We start from the raw sequence: 21,096 nt of genomic DNA on the forward strand, positions 1-21,096 counted from the left end.
AGCTCATGGAGTCGGTGCTCCAACTTTTGGATTCCATTTTGGCACTTATAGCTTAGCTGTGTGAGCGACTTGGTATTTAGTGCAGTAGTTTGATTTCATGTCTATACTTATGGAGCGCTGTCTCCAATATTTATTTTTATTCAGACTGATGTTATGACTTTTAGATATGTGAATATTATGGAAATATATTTATGTTTTGGGATATAACATTATGGTACTTGTGTATTGCTAAAAAAAAATTATTTGTTGTGAATATTGCATACTGTTATATGCATGCTAGGTGCATCGTATCTTATGAACAGGGGTATGTGACATTATGTTACATGTCCCGACGTTCAAACTCCGTCAAATCCTAAACGGAGTTTCGGGGGCGTCACATTTGTGTTCAATGAGACCCACAATGTCTCAAAAGTCAGATCTAGACCCACGGCTGCACCTTGAGGTCTCATATTTGAGTTCACTTAAGACCCACGGTGCAAACGTGAGTCTCATATTTGTGCTTTGTGCCGTAGGTCTCATATCTGTGTTCAGTGTGACCCACAACATTTCAGAAGTAAGATCTCTCTCTCAAAAGTTAGAAAAGTATCAACCTCACCGAAATATTGCTAGAGGCGCCGAGATATGTATTTTATGTATTTCTTTTTATCTATTTTTGTGATTTTTTAAGACTCTGAATGGCAAGTCTGTTTGTATATTCGAATCTATATAAATTATTTGAGTATTTTTGTATATCAATATGTACTTTTTGCAGATCATTTGACTTTTTGCAATTTTTTTCTTTTTTGAAATTGTTAAACCTCCTCCAGATTATAGGTAGATGGATATGAGGGAAAATCTGTCCGTCCATTTAATGGATATGAACTAGGGCTGTACACCGATGGGTTCAGCGTCGGTTTCGGTGTCAAACTGAGACCCCACCAACGTCTGCCATGAGAGATCAGAACCATCCGAAACTGATCGATTGGGGAGACGATTGGGGAGAGAAAATAGATCATATCGGTCTCGACATACGTCGGTGTAGTCTTCGATCTACCGTCGGCGTCTTCTGTGAAGGAGGAGAGGAGTGGCATCCTGGGAAGAAGACCTGAGAAGAAGACGAAACCCTAAAATAGTAAAACATGAAGAAGAATGAGGAAGAAGATGACGGGAAGAAGAGTGGGGCGTGTTCAATTAACCCACTTTGAAACGATGCCGTTTCATATATTGTTTTTAACAAATATCATAAGGAAAGCGATGTCGTTTCACTCATTTAAGTGAAACGACGCCGTTTTATTTAACATATATTCAAATATATATATATATATATAAGGGTCGGCCAGTTCAGCGGTTTTTAAAGGGTTCAAACCTGCGCCAAACCGATCGACATCGGTTTCTAGTTTCGGTCGGTTCCGTACTCCGGCGGCCAATCTAATTGGTTTCTGGCCAGTTTGGAAGCCGATCAGACGAATGGGTAGGGGGCTAAGACAGGAATAAGGATTAGGGGAATTTTGCCACCCCACCCAAGTGCGGTGCAGGAAGGGAAACTATCCAGCCATATAGTCTCTTCAATCTTGAAAGAGGGCTACAACACAAACCAAATACTTCATATTTGGGCTGTACAGGAACCGTCCAAACTGGCTGGAAACCAATCAGACCAGCTGTCGAAGAAAGGAACCGACAGGGAACCGGTCGGCAAGCAACACAAAATGCTAGAAACAGATGTCGGCTGGTTGGACGCCAATTTGAACCCATTAAAAACCGTTGAACTAGCCCACCCTTATATATATATATATATATATATATATATATATATTGAATATATGTTAAATAAAATGGCGCCGTTTCAGTTAAAAGAGTGAAACGGCGTCGTTTTCCTTATAATATTTGTTAAAAAAAATATATGAAACAGCACGCTGTTTCAAAGTGGGTTAATTAAACACGCCCCCCTTCTTCTTTCCGTCATCTTCTTCTTCTTCACGTTTTATTGTTTTAGGGTTTCGTCTTCTTCCCACGACGCCGCTCCTCTCCTCCTTCACAGAAGACACCGACGGTAGACCGAAGACCGCACCGACACACGTTGAGACCGATATGTTCGGTTTTCTCTCCCCAATCGACCGGTTTCGGCCGATTCTGATCTCTCATGGCAGATGTCAGTGGGGTCTCAGTTTGGCACCGAAACTGACGCCAAACCCATCGGTGTACAGCCCTACATCATATTAGGTGGAGCTAATTATTTAAGAATGTGCATGATAGCTGTGTGATAGAATACCTCTAAGTTGATTCGAAAGAATTAAGCTAGTTTCTTACAAGTAATTTATTTCCTTTTTTTCTATTAGAGTAAGTCATTTATGGCTTAAAAGCTTTGAATTACAGGTTCATAAGTTTGACTGGAGTTTACATTATTTAAGATTGTTTTAGATTAATTTTCAGAGTTGTATTTTATTTTAAATTTATACTATGATAGCCTATATATATAAAGGAAGTCAAGGGTCATGATTTTGGAGAGGATTGATTGATCATTATTTGGAATTCTCAATCTCTATGAACAAAATCAAAGAAGTTGAGCTTGGATCCCATGATCAACTGAATTATCATTCTATATCGGGTGCAGTCTAGAAATGTGCAAATCCCACAAATTCTTTTAAAAAAAGTGAAACACATGTGGGTACCACATTAAAACTCACGTGAGTGTATAGAACATGCAAATTTCACGTACTCTATTTTTAATCCATCTCACAAGATCAGTTGCAATGGTCAAACTCCACAACGAAAACCATTAATACAGATAACAGTGACCATTCTCTAAAAATTAATTAATCAGTCTCTGAGTAAAGCAATTGTAGATGATTAGCTTAAATGAACAAAGTGCCTCACAACTGCTTTTTTTTTTCTTCTTTGATTTCATAAACATGCATGAGTTGCCTTTTCTCACCAGCAACACTTTCCCTTCACTTGCATTGCCTGCAATTACCTTTGTCCTTGCAATTCTCTCTAATACCATTGTATGCTCCGTGAAAGTCCCACAAAATAACATTAACCAATCCTATTACAAGTGTGGTTAGGATACTTTTGGTTAGGGACAAGTGGTATCTGAGCTTATTAACATCATATCGCTCTTCAACAATGTGTGAAGAAGATTGTAATACTTCATATCATGCTTGGTTATGAAATATTTTGAGAATTTTAAATGCTTTTAAGATTTGAGTTTTGAAAATAGAGGTAAGAAAATTACCAGTTTTTTTTTTTTTAAATAATTATTATATTAAAGTATGTGAAAGTTAATAGAAAAAGTTGAAAATTTATTTGAATTTAGTTTTTTAAGAGTATTTTTGTTTTGAAATTTGTAGAAGTTTCATTGATTTGTGTTAAATAATGATCCCCGGTATTGATTGGATAAAAATTTCAAAAGCTTAAATAGACAAATCGAGATTTAAAGATATTTGTTTCGATTTAAAATTTAAAAAAAAAATTGAAAAATTTTGAAAAACCAAACGTGCCTCATCATGTTGCACGGAAAAGTCTTGACTCTCAATACCATATTTTATTAACTGGTTCTTTTTAGTATATAGCAGAGATCAATGAGCAGCTTCATCATGATTTGATTGATTAGTTCTTTTAGAGAATAGCATAGACCAATGAGCACATTTTCCATGATTGTACCACTAGACACTAGCAATAACAAACCTTGCAGCAACATTTGTTAGGCCTTCTTGGCTCCACCAAACGCACTTGCACCAGTTGCTCACCTACAGCAGCAATGTCTTTGGTAGCTCTTTGGTGCCTTATTATTTGGTAAATGCAGAGATACCAAGAGCACATGTATCAAATCAACACTACCTTTTGTCAGGAACCCTAGCTGGTAGATGGATCGTCTATCAAGGATGTCCAAGTCTGAGTTCTTGATCAATGACTAATGACTTTGTTCCAATAACCCTTTTCTTGACCTTTAGCCAAGGAAGCCACTGGACAAGAAAGAAAAAATACTGGTAACTAGCAAAGGCAACACTGGCGTTTTGGAGCATTTGCGGCTTCAATTCGTTTGTGAAAGTGACAAGTAGCCAACAACAAAATTGCAATAACCAATTTCCCACCTTTCTTCTAACCATTTTGACTAATTCTGCTGCAATTACACATCCAGCAATTCTTATCCTATGTATATATAACACACATGGGAATAAAATTTGCAGCACTGATACACAGAGAGAGAGAGAGAGAGAGAGAGAGAGAGTCCTCAAACAACTGAGGACAACTGATCCAGACCATGAGCTGCTGTCCAAAATCAAGCAGCCCCACAATCACTGAACCACTAGAAGCCAACCAAGGGTAAAAATCTATGAGCTATATGGAGCAGATGCCAGAACTTTGCGTGGCCCAGAACTGTCATGAGCACCAACAGGTTTGTTGGATAATCGACGCTTGTAGCGTTTGAGGACAGATGCCAGATTTTCTTTTCCTTTAGGGAAAGCCACATCACCAGCTGCAGTTCCCGTTCTGCCCTTTCGGCAAGAAATTGCAATCTCTACATCCTTGATCATATCTAGGAGCATCCCTGCAGTGGTGCATTTCCCCCTGCCTGGTTTTGAAGCAGGGGGCAGCATTCCATTTGAAACAGGCGGGATTGTCTTCTGTGGGAATGCCGCAGGGATTTGAAGGCAGAAGCACGGGACCATTGGAGAACGAGGTTTGGTAAATGCAAGATCTATGATCCCCTATTTGTAAAAACATGTCATTGTCAAGATTAACAAGCTAAGAAGATTTTTTTTTTTTAAAAAAAAATCACTAGACATTTCAAGATCATTTTGTGTTTTAGTAGAGCACTGTATGCTTCTTGCACTCACTGATTGAAACAATGGGTGAAAACCCCCTATGACAGATGAATTTAACGAGATATCCCTAAAAGTGCAGCAGGTATTCATCAAGCAGAGATACCGGATAAAGCCACGAATGGTAAAACCTACCCGAACCCAACTAACGTTAAGCAGCAAAAATATGTTTACTGCTTGGTGAAAAAAGGGGCTAACAAGATACCGATCATAGTGCAGAGATCGTGATTACCACAAACATGCGATGCTAAACATATAGTAACAGCATCAACTAGCATATAAACATTTACCTGAAGACGGTTGAGTACGTAAGTATATTTCCCCCACAGCTCTGGCCGGCTTTCCATGAGTGATAGGTCAAGAATCCGGTGGATGCACCACACCCCAAAGCTTACTATCAAATCTGATCTCCAAACACAGCCCTCCCCACAATGAGGAACAGACGAAATCAAAAAGTTATTGAAACTCGCCTCATTAATCCTCATTGCAGTACCAGACTTTCTCTCAGAAGACAAATACTGAGGCTCACCCCCATGAATTACCCGGTTTATCTCTCTAGTTTCAGCTTCATATAAAAATCTCTCCCTAGCAGCCACACGGTCTATTAGATCCTCATCAGCCCCATCATTTTGACTAAACAACCAATCAGATCCTTCCAATTTCAGTAGCTTTACAATGCAATGTCTGAAACCCTGGAGAAGTTTGGCCTCGGAATCCACAATAGAAGTAGCTTCTTGAGTTATTGAACCTAACCTACTTCCAAGTCCTTCGCTACCAACAGTACGAATTTTGTCAGCTACGCCAAACTGTTCATAAGGTTGTCTAGACCAGAGGGATCCAGTATCTATACTAGGATTCAATTGTGAGGTAAAACCAGCTCTGTAAACTTTTGATGGAGAGAGTTCATCAAATGCCAAAGGAGGTCCTGCCCTTGATCCCGAATTTGGATAACCAGTTCTACCAACAGAGGATCCATATCCAATGGGACTGTCCCATTGAGTACTCTTATCAGGTACATACAAATCCCGAGGTGGGACAGAGAATCCTGACATGTCTGGCAAGCTATGGTACTTCTTCGTGTTGGCTGAACTTACCACACTCTCGGCCGGTCCAGAAGAACAAAGATCATAATACGGTCTTTCTGAATGCAATGGACTTTCTCTGGATATTGCCAGGCTCTGGTAACCAGAAGCCTGATCAGAGCTTAATCCATTTTGCATCTTTTGCCCCAATGCATATGTAATCGAGTCTCTGTAGCTTGAAACACCCAAGGATGCCGCCTCCATCTGGTTATTCGGGTGATCAGAGTTTCTGTCTTTAGCCATTCGATAGGATGCAATCTGATAACCATGTACTGTAGCTGGCTGATTATCCAAGCTTTCAAAAGATGGTATATTGCGCACACTAGAATAGCGTCTCTCACCAAAGTCAACATTGCGGCTTGAATTCTGCACATATGCATCCAACAATTGCATGTGGTTGGACCACAATGAGGAAGTTCCCCTTTGAACCCTATATGATGACTCTAAACTCCTTTGCATGTTCTGCTGCTTGGGAGAACCATATAAGCTTGAGTTAATTAGATTATCAGATCCCCCACCTCCCATAGATGGGAAGCATCCAGAAAACTCCCTTGCAGTGGTATCCACTTTTAGAGATGAAGAGGCAGACTTAGAATCTACTCTCAGCAACACATCCAGTTTCTTAGACTTTGCTTCTTGAGTAGCCTGGCCATGGAAATCATACAGCTGTCCCCAAAACTCATCAAGAACTGCCGCTAGTTGACGCCTTGCAGCACGCCCCAATCCTGCTAATCTTGAAAGACTTAAAGCACCACTGCCACCTTCATCACCTTTCCCACTGAGACTTCTAAAAGATCCTGGACCCTCGGATGTCAAAGATGGGGTGCCCCCAGAAACCCCTTTAGATGCTTCGGGCTCCCAGGTGTCTCCCTCATCATCATCTTTTTCAGTTTGTAGCTCTCCCTCAACACCGAGAGTCTTCTCCAGAGGGTCCATTAATCCACTTTTGGAAGTCCCATCGTCCAGCAACTTAATATCAGAAACCTCTTCAGAAAATGTTGAAACTGCGACTGACTCTACCAGGGTTGCTGATTCCTCCAGAGCCAATACAGGGGAGCTCAAAAGCATTGTACTAGAGCGATTTTCCTCGACATTAGTCAAAAGAAGCTCTTGATCAGGCTCCATAATAGTTTCAGGCAAATCAAGATCAAAATTTGCAACTGGCATATCTGAATGACTCTTCCCATGTGCTGAAAATGGTTCTTGCTTCAGAACAGGAGCCTCTCCATGATATCCAGTTTCAGTTAAATCAGTTTCCTCTCTGTCTGTGGACATATCAAGTATAGCCTCCGGTGTAACCCAGTTGGAGATCTGAGCATCTAATGCAGCATTTGCAGACTTTAATGGAGTAGCTAATAGCCAGAGCATCAAACAAAGGGATGCAAAAGCAGTGACAAGAAAAACTACACAAGTAAAAGATAAACCACCCCCCACGTTCCACCTCAAATTACCTGCCCAGTCACTATTCCCCAATATCATTTCTACCATAAACATAACCTTCAATCCTAGCATCCCAATAAATGTGATGATTGCTAGAAACTCAACAAAATGAGAAATTTTGTAGACACCCATTATCGGTCTTGATGCAGCAACACGGAACAGGGGGATCACAGAAGATGGAAGCAGTAGAGCTACCATCACCTGTGTGAATATAAGCAATTCATAGATCCCTTCAGCTCCTGAACTCCAAACACAGTAAAGGGCTGGAACAACAGCAATAAGTCTGATTGTGGCACAATGAAGCCAACCAGGAATGTCTAGCCTTAAGAAATCATGCAAAACTACTAGCCCACATTGACTCCAGGTTAATGATGTGATTAGATTAGAGAAAAACAGAACCAATAGATAGGCAGCGGGAGCTAGAGGAGTTGCAAAAACCTGCATTGAAAATATACAGAAATTTATCTGATCAGTATCTATCGAGATACTGAACATTATCATAGTTGGCAGTCAGCAAGAAAAGAAAATATAGGAAAAAATCAAACCTGTTCCATTAGTGACATGGCGTCCTGAAAAGTGAGCAAGACGTCACTGTCTAACACATTTGCTGCTGAGACCATCAGCACATAATTCACCAGATAAATACAACTGAAGATGCTGAAGATGGCAACAAAATGCTTATGACACAAGGCATCCTTGGAAATGTTTGGCGATGACATAGGTTGCTGCAAGAATATTATGACAGACAGCAAATATCAGAATTTATTTTGACAAGCACATGTCTGAAACAACGTATATCAACACCATTCTACCCAGACAATTTGTTTTGCCGGGGGGAAAGGTGGACACCATTCTACCCAGCACAGGTCATGAAGTACTCTTTTAAGAATCTAAGAAAAGTTTTTTGCAAGTCACAAAAAATTAAGTGGGAGAAAGAGAGCATAGTTCAAGTGTTTAATGCACTGTGACAGAGAACATGCCATAGTGTAGATCATTTTGTTTAGGCTATCACATGATCAAATGACTAAAGAATATCAACAAGCATGCACTAAATGGAAAGTAAACCAAGAAAACAAGATGTAACAATTAAGAAGGCATTTATGCTACAATAAGTGCAAAAGACCATAAAATAGAGCAGCCAATGCACCAGAAGAAACCACACCAATGACTTATTTAAAATGGCTAATTTGTAGACATAGAACCGATCAGTGTTTTTAATTTCGTACCGTACCATCCGGTACAGGTATCATATGTGTTTCGTACCGGCCCAAATACCAGCATGTATTTCGGACTGTACTGGCCTGTATTTCAGTTTTTAACTTTTTTTTTTCATTTTTTCAAACTACAAGCTTATTTTTTGACCCCCAATTCAGACTAGGCTATTTATAATTTATATATATGTATTTATATATAATTTATTCATATATAGACTATTATTTTAGAATATAATTTTTATATATTTATATATATAATTTATTCATATATCGACTATCCTGAAACGGTACCGGTACCGAAATATTTTGTTCCAGTGCCTTGACCGGTACGGCATCCGGTATGGTATTTAAAACATTGGAACCGATAGTGTCATATAACATGTATTCAACATTGATCTCCAAAAATCATTGATACATGTTTAAAAATATTTTTGGGAGTCTTGGGGACAATGGTGCTCGAATGTGGTACGTGGACCATATGGGGTGGGTTTGTGGAAACACATTCGGAAAAGGTGGGACACTTTCCTGAGCCATGCACGTATTGAAGTAGGTGATGGCTCTTGAGTCAAATTTTGGCACGACAAATAGTGTGGTGAACAAAGCCTCAAATAAACATTCCCTGACGTTTTTTACCTTGTCTGGGCAAAGGATACTTCAGTAGCTAATCTCTCGTTCTTCTCTCATGGCTCCCCTCAATAGAATGTAGATTTCATTAGAATAGCACAAGATTGGGAGTTAAGAGGTTATCACCGAGTTCTTTGCCTTAATATATTCCACCAGGGTGACTGAGGGCACCATAGATAAGATCAGCTGCCGCCCCTCCAAGAAAGGTAGATTCACAGTTAGATCGTCTACCAAATTCTAACTAGCCAAGGCATGACACCTTTTCCATGGAGGAATACATGGAAGACGAAAGCCAAAGCAGCTTTTTTTTGTTTGGACAGCCTCCCTAGACAAGATTCTTATTCGGACAATATGAGGAAACGTCGAGTAATGACATTGGACTAGTGCTACGTGTAAGAAGAATGGAAAATTAGTAGATCACCAGCTTCTACATTGTGAGGTGGGGTCATGCCTCGTAGACTAGTGGATTTTCAAGCAAGCTGGAATGGACTCCAAGGCAATCCTCAAGCGGCAACAATATGGAAGATGACCCCTATATGTATATTTATGTGTTGGTGCATTTGGCGGGAGTGAAATGATAGAAGCTTCGAGGATCGCGAGAGGACAATGAATCAGCTTAAAGTTCTCTTCTTTAAAACCTTGTTCTTATGGGACCCTAGTCCTTAATCATAATGGTCTAAATAACCTTGATTTTCTACTTTCGGTTGTAAACCCTAGTTAGGTACTTTCTCATGTATACTTCTTGTGCACTTAGGCTATATTGTCTGTTCTTATGAATAAAATTCTTGATTACCTATCAAAAAAAATATTCTATCTAAAAGTGGTGTCCATAAGAGTTTTATGTCCAAATACACAAGGAGAACCTCCAAAATTATCAATGGTTGCGATGAAAGAAGCTTATACATCATCCTCCACGATCTTTAGCCATTTATATATGTTTCAAGAAATTCTTTCAACAAGAAGATCCAGTGCCACGCCAAAATTCAATGAGCCAACATTCTGCAGGCATGGATTATGCAGAGGCACCAGCATTACTAACAACAGACCTGTAAAAGCTAAGGATTGTGAAATGTGGCAGAAAATTATTCCACCTACAGAAAATTTAAAATACACAGAGATCAACTACCACAGCTTTAACCATTAGATTCTTATGCTTCTGCAGTTATTTCTGAGGCTTCACATTCCATTGAACTCGTTATATTCCTAGATCAAATCTTTTACAGGTCAAATTCAAAAATAGAAAGAAAGCACCAAACTAAAGTGCACATGCCTGCATGCGAACAACTCCAAGAATACCATTATTGACACTAGAAAAACTTTATAGAGAAAGGCCAAAACTCAAGATTCTATGTTGATACAGAGCAGCAACAAGGAATCCCTAACATAAGAATTATTGCAACACAATTTACAAAAATAAACATTGTGAATTTTCAACACCAGCCACAATGACAGTGCAATTTAAAGGAAATATATAATTCCAGATTCATTCATGTACCTTTCAGAAACTAAAATAAAAATAAATAGGTGCAGACAAAGTACATAGTTACAGGCAGATAACAGGAATAGAAGACAAAGATACCTGTACAATAGAAGAATGGAGAAAAAAGTTATGAGGCATGATGCTTGCCCCAAGAAGACTCATCAATGCGAATGCATTCTCCCCACATAACTTTGTTACCGTCAAATTCATGGACAGTGAGACTTCTGATTGACTGATGAGTACTCCAAGGACGACAGAAAGCAAAATAAAGCCTGATAGGCATATACATAGGAACTTTGCCTTGCTGTTTTCCTGTAAAATTAATTAACAGCATTACAATAAAAATGCAAAATTAGACTTCCAAAAAGAATGCACATGAGCACACTTACCAGGAGGATGGTAAAAAGTGGAAATAAAACAGCACTGATAGCAGTCAAAAAGACACAAGAGAACAAGTCCCAGCCAAAAAGAAGATTAAGTCCATGTGCAAGGCCCAAGATCTAGTAAAATCAATGTAATAAGGGTTAAAACAAAACTGGTATTAAATGATGAAAATTATAGATTAAAGTTCATATCCAATTCCATCATAACAAAGAGCAAACATAAAAATACTTTTTTTCAAAACGGACAGCTAGAAAAAGGATGAACAGTATTGTGATGGTTAATGAGAAATTACCATGGTAAGGTCCAATGCAATCACAGAAAGCTCTGCTTGGACTCCCAAGAATAAGCATGTGAACTTATCGTACTCATCCCAGCAAATCTTTGGCATAAAAATTTGGAAAGAAAACAAATTAGAAATTTACAACCATACTCGCATAGTTAGCAGAAACTGTGAGCATTTTTTGTGATTATGGGCCTTGACGGCAGAGTGGAACAAGCAGGGGAATCAATGGCCAACCACTTCATTGGATAATCAACTAAATCACCATAACTAAGTGAAATAAATTGTAATGACCTAAGGAAGGCCCAAGCCAAATCTGGAGCCATACTCCAAAAACTAGTCAAACGGCACAATTGGAGCCCCTTGTAATCATTATAAAGGGCAAAATCTTACTTCTCCCTCCCGAGGAATGGGGGATCCCATTTATAACCTATACTCACTCATATGGGATATCACATAAATATACAAATAATAAGGTAGCCGCATGCATACACAGCTAACTACCAATCTACCTAGGGACCTAAAAAAATAGAATACAGGTTGTAACATCAGTACTCAACCTTCTCCACATTGCTATTAATGAATCATGTTGACCACAGCAAAACAGACAAAATAGATTCATACTAAAATACACCAGTTATTCTCATTTAAATTTCCATTTTGCAGGGTGAAAGGGCAAAGGGTGACACAAAGAATCAGAAATTGACAGTACTTCACAACAACGAGAAATATAACAATAAATCCAAGCCAAATTAAGACCCTAAAGATAAAGAAACAAATACCTGAGCAAGATCTCTTCCAGTGACCAAGCCAATCCGTGCTGATAGGTATTGACAGAAAATAGCAGAGAGATTAAAAACAAGCATCAATGCTACCAAATCGAACTCAAAATGGGCACCACCTTCAATAGTTGCTGCCCACTTTCCAGGGTCAACATATCCAATCGAAATCAGAAGCATAGGTGCAACTGCAGGAAGTAGCTGATTGAGACTACCCAGAATTTTGTTAGAAGTAGAACTCTCAGATTCCATGTTATTCATCGGTACTCCAAACAAAACAGAGGTACCAGTCCACTACTATATTTAAATAACACTTATGAGCAACAGAAGGGACCTCCAGTTGAGTGTAAACTTATAAATCACATGGCTTCCAATCTTGTTTGTGAGATGGAACGTACAACCTTCAAAATTCAATCACTGAGACATTGCAATTTCTGGGATCAACAATGCTTAACCACAGTAAACCACAAGTCTAATCCAACATATCCAAAAAACTTCAATAAAAGGTTATAGCATTCCTTATCAAAAAAATGTTATAGCATCCAATGATGACCTAGGTGAGTTTAAGTCTTTCAGGCCCTATAATGCAACTCACTTGAGTCAAACAAAATAGCTTAAAAGTGCAGCTGTGATGATAATAAATTTCCAATACTCGCCACAGTCTTTAGATACCAAACTGATGCTTTTAACAAAATCCACTTGGATGCCAACCAAGACAATCTCAACACCCAACTGACTTCCACAGGGCAAACTCTGTCAAATGGAATTGCCTTTCTTCATGCGCCTTGATTAGGTCTAATCCTGATTCAATAAATCAAATCAGTTTACTACCAAAAAGATGAGAAAAAGCTCAAATTCGAATGAAATGTAATAAAACTTTTGACAATACTTTTGAAGAAACTTGTTATATGAGCACAATCTGTAACTGAAATCACGACCAAATCAAAATGAAAATGCTAACATAAAAACCATGCGCAATCAAGTTATAAAACTAGGCTTTTCTTTGATAAGTTCAAAAAAAGATATGCTGTTTTATATGAGAACAATAGCTTCTGCTATTGAAAAGAAAATTTGAAAGCAGTTACAATTTAAAACAACGTGAAGTCACAGTAACTAAAATTCTTGATAATTAAATGTAGAAAATCGCAGAGAAGAACCTTAGTCCACACACTATTGCCACTGACTCAGTATGGTTTGACTAATAAAATTCTGAGGTACTGTCCATTAAAAAAAACAAAACTTGTTGCGGTTCTGACTATGAAAGGCCTGTCTTCTATAATCTCTTTGTTAGAGAAAGCTCAAAGGGTTAATGGTGAGCTTAAGTTTACTTCTCAACCTCTTTGATCGAAAGGCGCGTGGGGTAACCCCCTGCGTGAGATTCCACTCACAATGGTGCACCGACACAGAGGCCCAACATATGTAAATTCCAAAAAGGGAAATTCCAAATCAAAATGGTCTATACAACGGTCCCGCAATTCCTCTTTGTATGCTCCAAATTTTGTCGAGAGTTCCAAATTCATTGTTAGTACGACATCATGCTCAATTATATATCAGCACAACACAGATGAGAATACCAAAAGGAAGGGCCGAAGTAAGTTTAAATAAAAAGCACAAAACAGAGCAAATCCAAATTAGTGTGTATACTTACCGGAAAAATACTCACTCGGTTCTAAATAACAAGAAGGAAAATGAGTATAGCTTTAACTATAGCCACCACAACAAGAATATTAAGCACGTGAAATCAAGAAGAAGAATCTATTACAACCCCATTAAAATTTAAACCACAAACATCAACAAAATGCAAAGGCCCAGCTCAAAACCCATATCAGATCTTCATAAAGCAACACTAAAACAAGAGCAACAACAAAAACAACCGAAAAGAGACTCAAAAGCAGAGGCGTCCAAAACAAACAAAAAATCGGAAGCCCAACGCCCTAGAATTTAAAAAAAAAAAAAAAAAAAAAAAAAAAAAAAAAAAACACAGAAACGGCCGCCATGGATCTGTGGCAAGGAGAAAATGAGTGTCAAAGGAACCAGCTTGCACAAATACCGAGGTTGATGATGATATATAAATATCTATGCAGTTGGGTCTCAATCAGAACCAAACAGATGGCCGTATGGTTAGGGTTTTTGGGAAAATGGTTTTACCTTCTTCTTCTACTGTGCGTGCGTGCTCTCGCTTTTCCTTTGTCTGCCAATCCCCATCTGATCTAGTCCTACTAGTAGATCTCAGACGCTCTTATACGACCCCACGGTTTGGTTATTTAATTCATATATTTTGCATACAAAGAGAGAGAAGCTCAACTCTCTGGGGAGAGTGACTTGAGAGAGAGAGGGGAGAAGAGGAAAAAGAAAAGAAAAAATGGGTGGGCTTTCAAGGCCAACTTGAAGAGAGCGAAAGCGCAGAGAGAGAGAGAGTGTGTGAAGTGGGCAAAAGTTTCAACAAAATATGGTAAAAGCTAGAAAGCTCCAAAAGACAGTTAACGTTTCCTCTACTTTTTTTCATTTATAGCCGAGAGTTTTTCTTTTTTTTTTCTTTTTTTTTTTCTTTCCTCCTCGTCTTCTTCAAGCCTTTTTTCTCACTCTGTAACAATCTCTCTCTTTGCTGAGTTAAGATGATGGCAGTTCAGAAGCGTTCGTGTATTCTGTGCTCGCTTTGTCAGATGGAGTTAAAAAGATGGAATCACCTGCCACTTGTACGGTTACAAAAAATCCATGTTCCCAAGGTTTTTCTAGGTCTCCACCAAAATAATGTCACATACCTCACTTCCAAGGTCTACTTGCTTCCTTCCACTTTTTCAAACAAAAACAAAACATTTAGGACGGCTCATCTAATTTAATTTTAATTAATAATTTTATTATTATTTATAAATCATTTCAATTTATTTAATTATTATAAATTTTTTAAAATTTTATGTAAAATTAAATAAAAAATTCAATTTTGTTAAATTTTAAAATAAAAATAATATTAAAAATATATATTCTAATAATATTTTATTCAACTTTTAATTTTAATCATAATTCATATCATCTCATTTGTAAAAACAAACGAAGATAACTGAAAGCAAAATAAAGTCCTCAAAGTCTATATTTTTTGAAAATGTCATTATTAAGAATAATTAGAAATTGATAAGGTTATCTAGGTGTTATGAGACCAAACTTTGATTTATTTATAATCGTTGTAGAATTATTTATCCTTTGATATGATTTTTCACAAATACTTTTTTTTTTTTTTGTATTATTAGTAAAATAATAAATCCGCATCTTAATAATGGACAAGAGTCTTAATATTATAATATTTCATGTACCTAAGGACTAATGATTTTGATTCCATGACGTAAACAAGAAGGGCAACAGTAAGAGCAATTGCAATGGTTTATGCATTTTTACGTTCTTCTTTATATTTATATAATATCTCTTCAAAATGATGTTGTATCTTTAATTTTAATTAAATTTAAAGAAATACTGTTTACTCTTTAAATATTATTTTATTATTATTTTTCTTTTTATCTCTCTCGACAGCAATGGAAACTCTGTCTCGTTGTTCTCTCTCTCTACACCATAAATGAATCCAAAAAACCCCACATCCCGACACCAACTTCGAAACTTCTGGATTTTTTCTTTGCTGGTTGCTCATGAACAACAAGCCATCAAGCTCTGCAAGCCATTCGTCATCGTGCTTATGGGGTTGATTTTTGGGCCTCTCTCTCTCTAAAGAATAAATAATAATATTTTATGTTTATTTAGCTAAAAAATACATAATTTAATGTGAGACTTTTTTTTATATGCAAAATTAATCTCTAAAGAATATAATTTTACATATACATATAGAGAAATCAATACTAATGTAATACGCGTAAAATCTTCTCGTATGGATACAATTTATGTGACTAAAAATATTTGGTGATGTTTTCATGTAAATTGTGTAAAGTATGATATCATTCTAGTTTAGGTATTTCTCAGAAGAGTCCTCTCTTTAAATAAATAAAAAAATATATAGAATTCGTATATTTATTATATGTTTGGGATATGGGATGAGACACAAAATTCTCATCTCATTTTACAAATAAAGTTGTTGATCCAATCGCCATGAGTGACTTGTACGTGCTAAAGATAAAAAGGGATGTACATTTTTAATATATTACCGTAAGATTGTAAGCCATTTGGCAAATTAAAAAAGAAGTATGGTTACGATCATAAAATAAATCTCAAGTCCTAATATCTTCTATTTTTGAAAGACAAAATAAAAGAAAATGAATGGATGGACTCAAGTTGACTTTCTTTAGCAAAACATGATCGTAAATATGTTACTTAATCATTGGAAGATAAGATTATTAGGCGGTCTAAGATGAGCCTATCCAAGAGTTTTGGATCATAATCTTTAGAGTTTTTGTCCGTACTTTAAAATTGGTGTCTGAAATTTTTGGAAGTGTTTCATCTCTCATTTTATCTCATCTCATTTTATTATTATAATTTTTTTAAATTTCTACACAAAATATAATAAACAATTTAACTTTTTTAAATCTCAATTCAAGTTTTTCAAATTTTAAAATAATAATAATATTAAAAAATATTTTTCTAATAATATTTTATTCAACTTTTACCTTTTATCCAAAATTATCTCATCTCATATCTGAGTCCAGACCAGCCTTAAATCCTAGAGTTGGAAAGCAATCGATCTGATTGTAAAGTCTATCACATTAACTGAGTATTAATATTATCTGAATGATCCATGCGGAGAAAATAATATGAAACACAAATTCTTAGATACGTTCCCTAATGAACACAAATTCTTAATACCCTAATTTGACAAATTATACATACATACATATATGCATACATACATACATATATATATAGACACACACACTAACCATGATTCAACACCTATATATAGTATGTACTACAACAAAGATAAAAACATTTGACGGTATAGTTTTTTTTTTTTTTTTAAGGAATTTATAACTTTATTCAATCAAACTCTATATCATAGTAGCAATATAGTTCAAAATTTCCTCTAGCTCAATAAGAACATTATCAATCTCAAGAGCTTTCTTAGCAAGACAGCTCAATAAGAACATTATCTCAAGAGCTTTCTTAGCAAGACAATGTGATATCATATTATTAGCCCTCTTAGTGTGTTGTACAGACCAATACTCAAACCTGCTCAGAATCTTCTTCACGTATGTGATGATCAAACTATTTTGGCCCCAATTATCTCCTTTCTCCTTAATATCATTCACAACCATAAAAGCAATCACATTCAAGCACTATCTTTTTTAACCAATATTTGATGCCAATATTGCAAACTGAAGAGCAGCATATGCTTCTGCCAAGTAAAGTCAGGAAATAGTGATCTTTTCATTCTCATTGTAGCAATTAAACTTACCCTCCCAGTCTCGGATGACAATACCTATGCCAATTTTGCACTGTTGTTTGTCTACTGCAGCATCCCAATTGATCTTATGATAATTGTTGGGGGGAGCTTCCCATTGGACCAAAGTTGCAGAGTCTGTCAATGGGATATCAGGGCTCTTATGGTGCAGCAACCTTAATTCCTTCAATTTTTGTGTGGTCTGTTTCAATAGAGAGTTAGGACTAATGAATTCTTATTGAAAGACAACCTCATTTCTTCGCTTCCAATTTCTCCAAGCCACCACAACCATCTTTGCCAATACCTCCTCATCCAATTCATCAAGCATTTTCATCATAAGCTAGGTAGAACATTGGCTCCATACATCTCTCACATATTCACATTTCCATAAAGTGTGTTTAACACTTTCTTCATGCTGTTAACAAATAGGGCAACTAGAGTATGCTACAACCTTCTTTTTAAGAAAATTAGTATTTGTAGGCAGTCCATTATTACAAGCTTTCCACAAGAAAAGCTTCTCACCATTAGGAACTGGAAACTTCCACAATCTATTCCATCTTTCCTTCTATCCTGTAAGGTTAGAGGGTTGGCCTTAAGCCTTCTCTTGGATCTTGAGTTGCAAGTGGTAAGCACTTCTCACAGAGAATATGCCATTTGTTGAACACCTCCAAGAAATCATATTAGAACTGTTGTAAAGAATAAAATAAATTTGACTAATAGTGGTAGTTCTTTTTTAGAGAAAGTTTCACTGATTAAATCCATCCTCTATGAACTTGTAATTAAGGGCGAATTCAGTCTGGTCCAGTCAATCCATAGGGTTTTTTGGGACCGGACCGGACCGGACCCCTTCGGTTCAGGATTTTCCCACCCTACACCGGAGCGAACAACCCTTGGAACTGGACCGAACTAGTCCCTTTCAGCCCGGTGGGTCTGGCCTAATACCAAATGGGTCAATCTTAATATCTTGTGCTTTTCGGCCCAACAATGAAAATTCTAGTCAGTTTTCGGCCCACTAACATTTTATCCAATTTTAAGCAAAAAAAATACCAAAAAAGAACTTGAAAGGAAAATAAAAATAATCATAAAAGAAAAATTGTCTATATCCATCCAAACAACTTACACAAGGTTATAATTCATAGTATGTCAATGTATCATGATAATTGTCAATATATTAAACTTTTTAGTTTTAAATTTTGTATATGATTAATAAATAATTGTCATTGACCAGAGGTATTTTACATTTTATATTTACTTGCAACTTAGGTAGTTTACAAAAAAATTATCTAATAAATTAGAACTTTAATTAGATTATAAATGTAGATGTTAGCAATTAGTTAATGATGAATTGATGACAAATTAGTTAATTGATATTCATATCATACATTAGTTAATTACATTAATATTTGTAATTGCTTTATACTCACTTATAACTTAGGTAGTTTACAGAAAAATTATCTAATAAATTAGAAATTTAGAACTTTAATTAGATCATAGATATAGATGTTAGTAACTAGTTAAAGGTGAATTGATGATAGGTTAGTTAATTGATATTCATATCATACATTAGTTAATTACATTAATATTTGTAATTGCTCTATACTCACTTGCAATTTGCAACTTAGGTATTTTACAAAAAAATTTATCTAATAAATTAGAACTTTAATTAGATCATAGTCTATAGATGTAGATGTTAGTAATTAGTTAATGATGAATTCGTGATAGGTTAGTTAATTGATGAAATATTAATTTGTAATTACATATTTAAAATTTTATATTGTAAATAGTGATAGGTTAGGTAATTTATAATTAATTATAAGATTATTATATAACTAATATATAAAAAATATATTTAATATATTTATTTTCCTATTTGGTAGGTTTGATCCGATCCGAGGTGGAAAACCCCCCCTCCAACATCGGACCGAAAATCGAAATTTTTATATTCCATGGATTGAGACGGACCGGTCTCAATCTCGGTTTGGTCCGGACCTGACCGAACCATTCGGTTCAGTTGGTTTTTCTTGTTCAAACCAACCACCTTACAATCCTAGTACTTATAACTGGATCAATAAGAGCATCTACAGTTGCTTCTGGTTCAAGATTTTTCATTGGACTTTGAACTATAAAGAATGTTCGACATGGCAACCACTTGTCATGCTATATCTTAATACTGCAGCTACTCCCAATACGTTAAAATAAACCCTCATCAAGTAAAAGGCCTAGTAGCCATAATACTTATCCAAATGAGAAAAAAGATTTTGTTAAAACTAGCCTCTAAGAAATTGCCATCGGGAAAGTACTTTATCGAGAGAACTTGATTCCATTTAAGAAGATTTTTTGTTTTTTTGGGAGAAGAATCTCGAGTCCTACTCTAGTAACCTAGTTAGTCTTCATTCCGTGTATATCCCTCCACGTGGGACAGGCCTTGCAATCTACAAATTAAACGTGGCTTTCCATTGACAAAGCACAACAGAGGGCTGAGTACTCCAATGCCGCAAAGAAGAAGGGTGTTGGGTTTTTATTAGAATAATCTACAGCTACAATCCTTTTTCTCCTTCTATTTTAGATTTAGGGAAATTTTATTATACATGTTGATAAAATAGTTACGAGAGCATCGTTATTTTATATAACTAAATGTATTTATTTAAAACATCATTCTAAAAGAAATTGAATCTATATCATTTGCGTTTAATTGAAGTGGACGAAGCTATTCTATTTGCAATTTTGCAGTAAGCGACGAAGAAGACAAAACTCCTTATGATTGGCAAATGTATTTTTTGCGAGGGACATTGCTACGTCCAGAATATTTCTACCGAAATCTTTTACTGAATACTACAATTTTTTTTTTTATCTTTTTTTTCATTATTTTTTTAAACTGTTTAAATATTTAAAAAAATCAAATATTCATTTAAAAATGCTTACTTAATCATTAAGTAAAAATAAATGATAAATAAATAAATAAAATTTCGGTAAAGAATTTTGGTGGTTTTTTTAATGTGGACATAGTGTTTTCCTTTTGCAAGTTGATTCTACGCCCATTTCTAGGTTTTTTCTGCCGCATCTCATGCCTGTAATATTGGGGTTTTGATAATTAGAGGTGAAAAAAAAACCGATAAACCGGACCGGTGGGTTTGATCTAGTCTGGTATCAGTTTCATTTTTCTTGAAACTAATTGAAATCGGTCTAGTTCTAGTTTTTTTTTTTTAACATCGAACCGAACCGGACCTGGTAGGTTCATATATATATATATTTTAATTTTTTATATTGAGTAAATTTTTTTTATATTATATATAAGTTATATATAATATATTTAATTATATATAAAATAATTTTGTATTATATGATAAATTACTAATTAATATAGCATTAAAATTTAAAATCTTATATAAATAACTATATATTATCATTATGGTCTATGATATTAGAATAACTATTAATATTATACTACAATATATTATTAATATATTATTTTATATTATATTTATATATATAATATACCGAAAAGAGGGACCGAGCCGAATGACAACCAAAAATCAAACAATGACAGAGCAGCCTGTGATGGATTGATTAACGTCTAAGACTTCATTTCTTTTAATAGGTTCTATCCTATCTTGATTTAAACTTCGAGTAAGAAGGT

General features: G+C 35.8%; 1 protein-coding gene across 3 annotated transcripts; it reads right to left on the bottom strand.

The window, feature by feature from the left end:
• Positions 1 to 3,489: 3,489 nt before the first annotated feature.
• Positions 3,490 to 14,578, bottom strand: LOC121264674 (ethylene-insensitive protein 2-like). 3 transcript variants are annotated; one of them, XM_041167960.1, is made up of 9 exons: positions 13,422 to 14,176; positions 12,681 to 12,886; positions 12,089 to 12,502; positions 11,319 to 11,405; positions 11,032 to 11,142; positions 10,742 to 10,954; positions 7,870 to 8,049; positions 5,093 to 7,762; positions 3,490 to 4,688 (listed from the first exon to the last, which is right to left on the bottom strand). In XM_041167960.1, the coding sequence occupies exons 3-9, from the start codon at positions 12,344 to 12,346 to the stop codon at positions 4,311 to 4,313; spliced, it is 3,897 nt and encodes a 1,298-aa protein (XP_041023894.1). In that variant the 5' UTR covers positions 12,347 to 12,502; positions 12,681 to 12,886; positions 13,422 to 14,176; the 3' UTR covers positions 3,490 to 4,310. The 3 variants fall into 3 exon arrangements, with proteins under 3 accessions (XP_041023894.1, XP_041023895.1, XP_041023893.1); XM_041167961.1 differs by having other exon boundaries at positions 12,089 to 12,126; positions 12,208 to 12,886; XM_041167959.1 differs by lacking the exon at positions 13,422 to 14,176 and adding an exon at positions 14,234 to 14,578 and having other exon boundaries at positions 12,089 to 12,886.
• Between the last annotated feature and the right edge of the window lie 6,518 nt (positions 14,579 to 21,096).

The sequence above is a fragment of the Juglans microcarpa x Juglans regia genome, chromosome 5D (assembly GCF_004785595.1).
Source record: "Juglans microcarpa x Juglans regia isolate MS1-56 chromosome 5D, Jm3101_v1.0, whole genome shotgun sequence".
Taxonomy (NCBI): domain Eukaryota; kingdom Viridiplantae; phylum Streptophyta; class Magnoliopsida; order Fagales; family Juglandaceae; genus Juglans; species Juglans microcarpa x Juglans regia.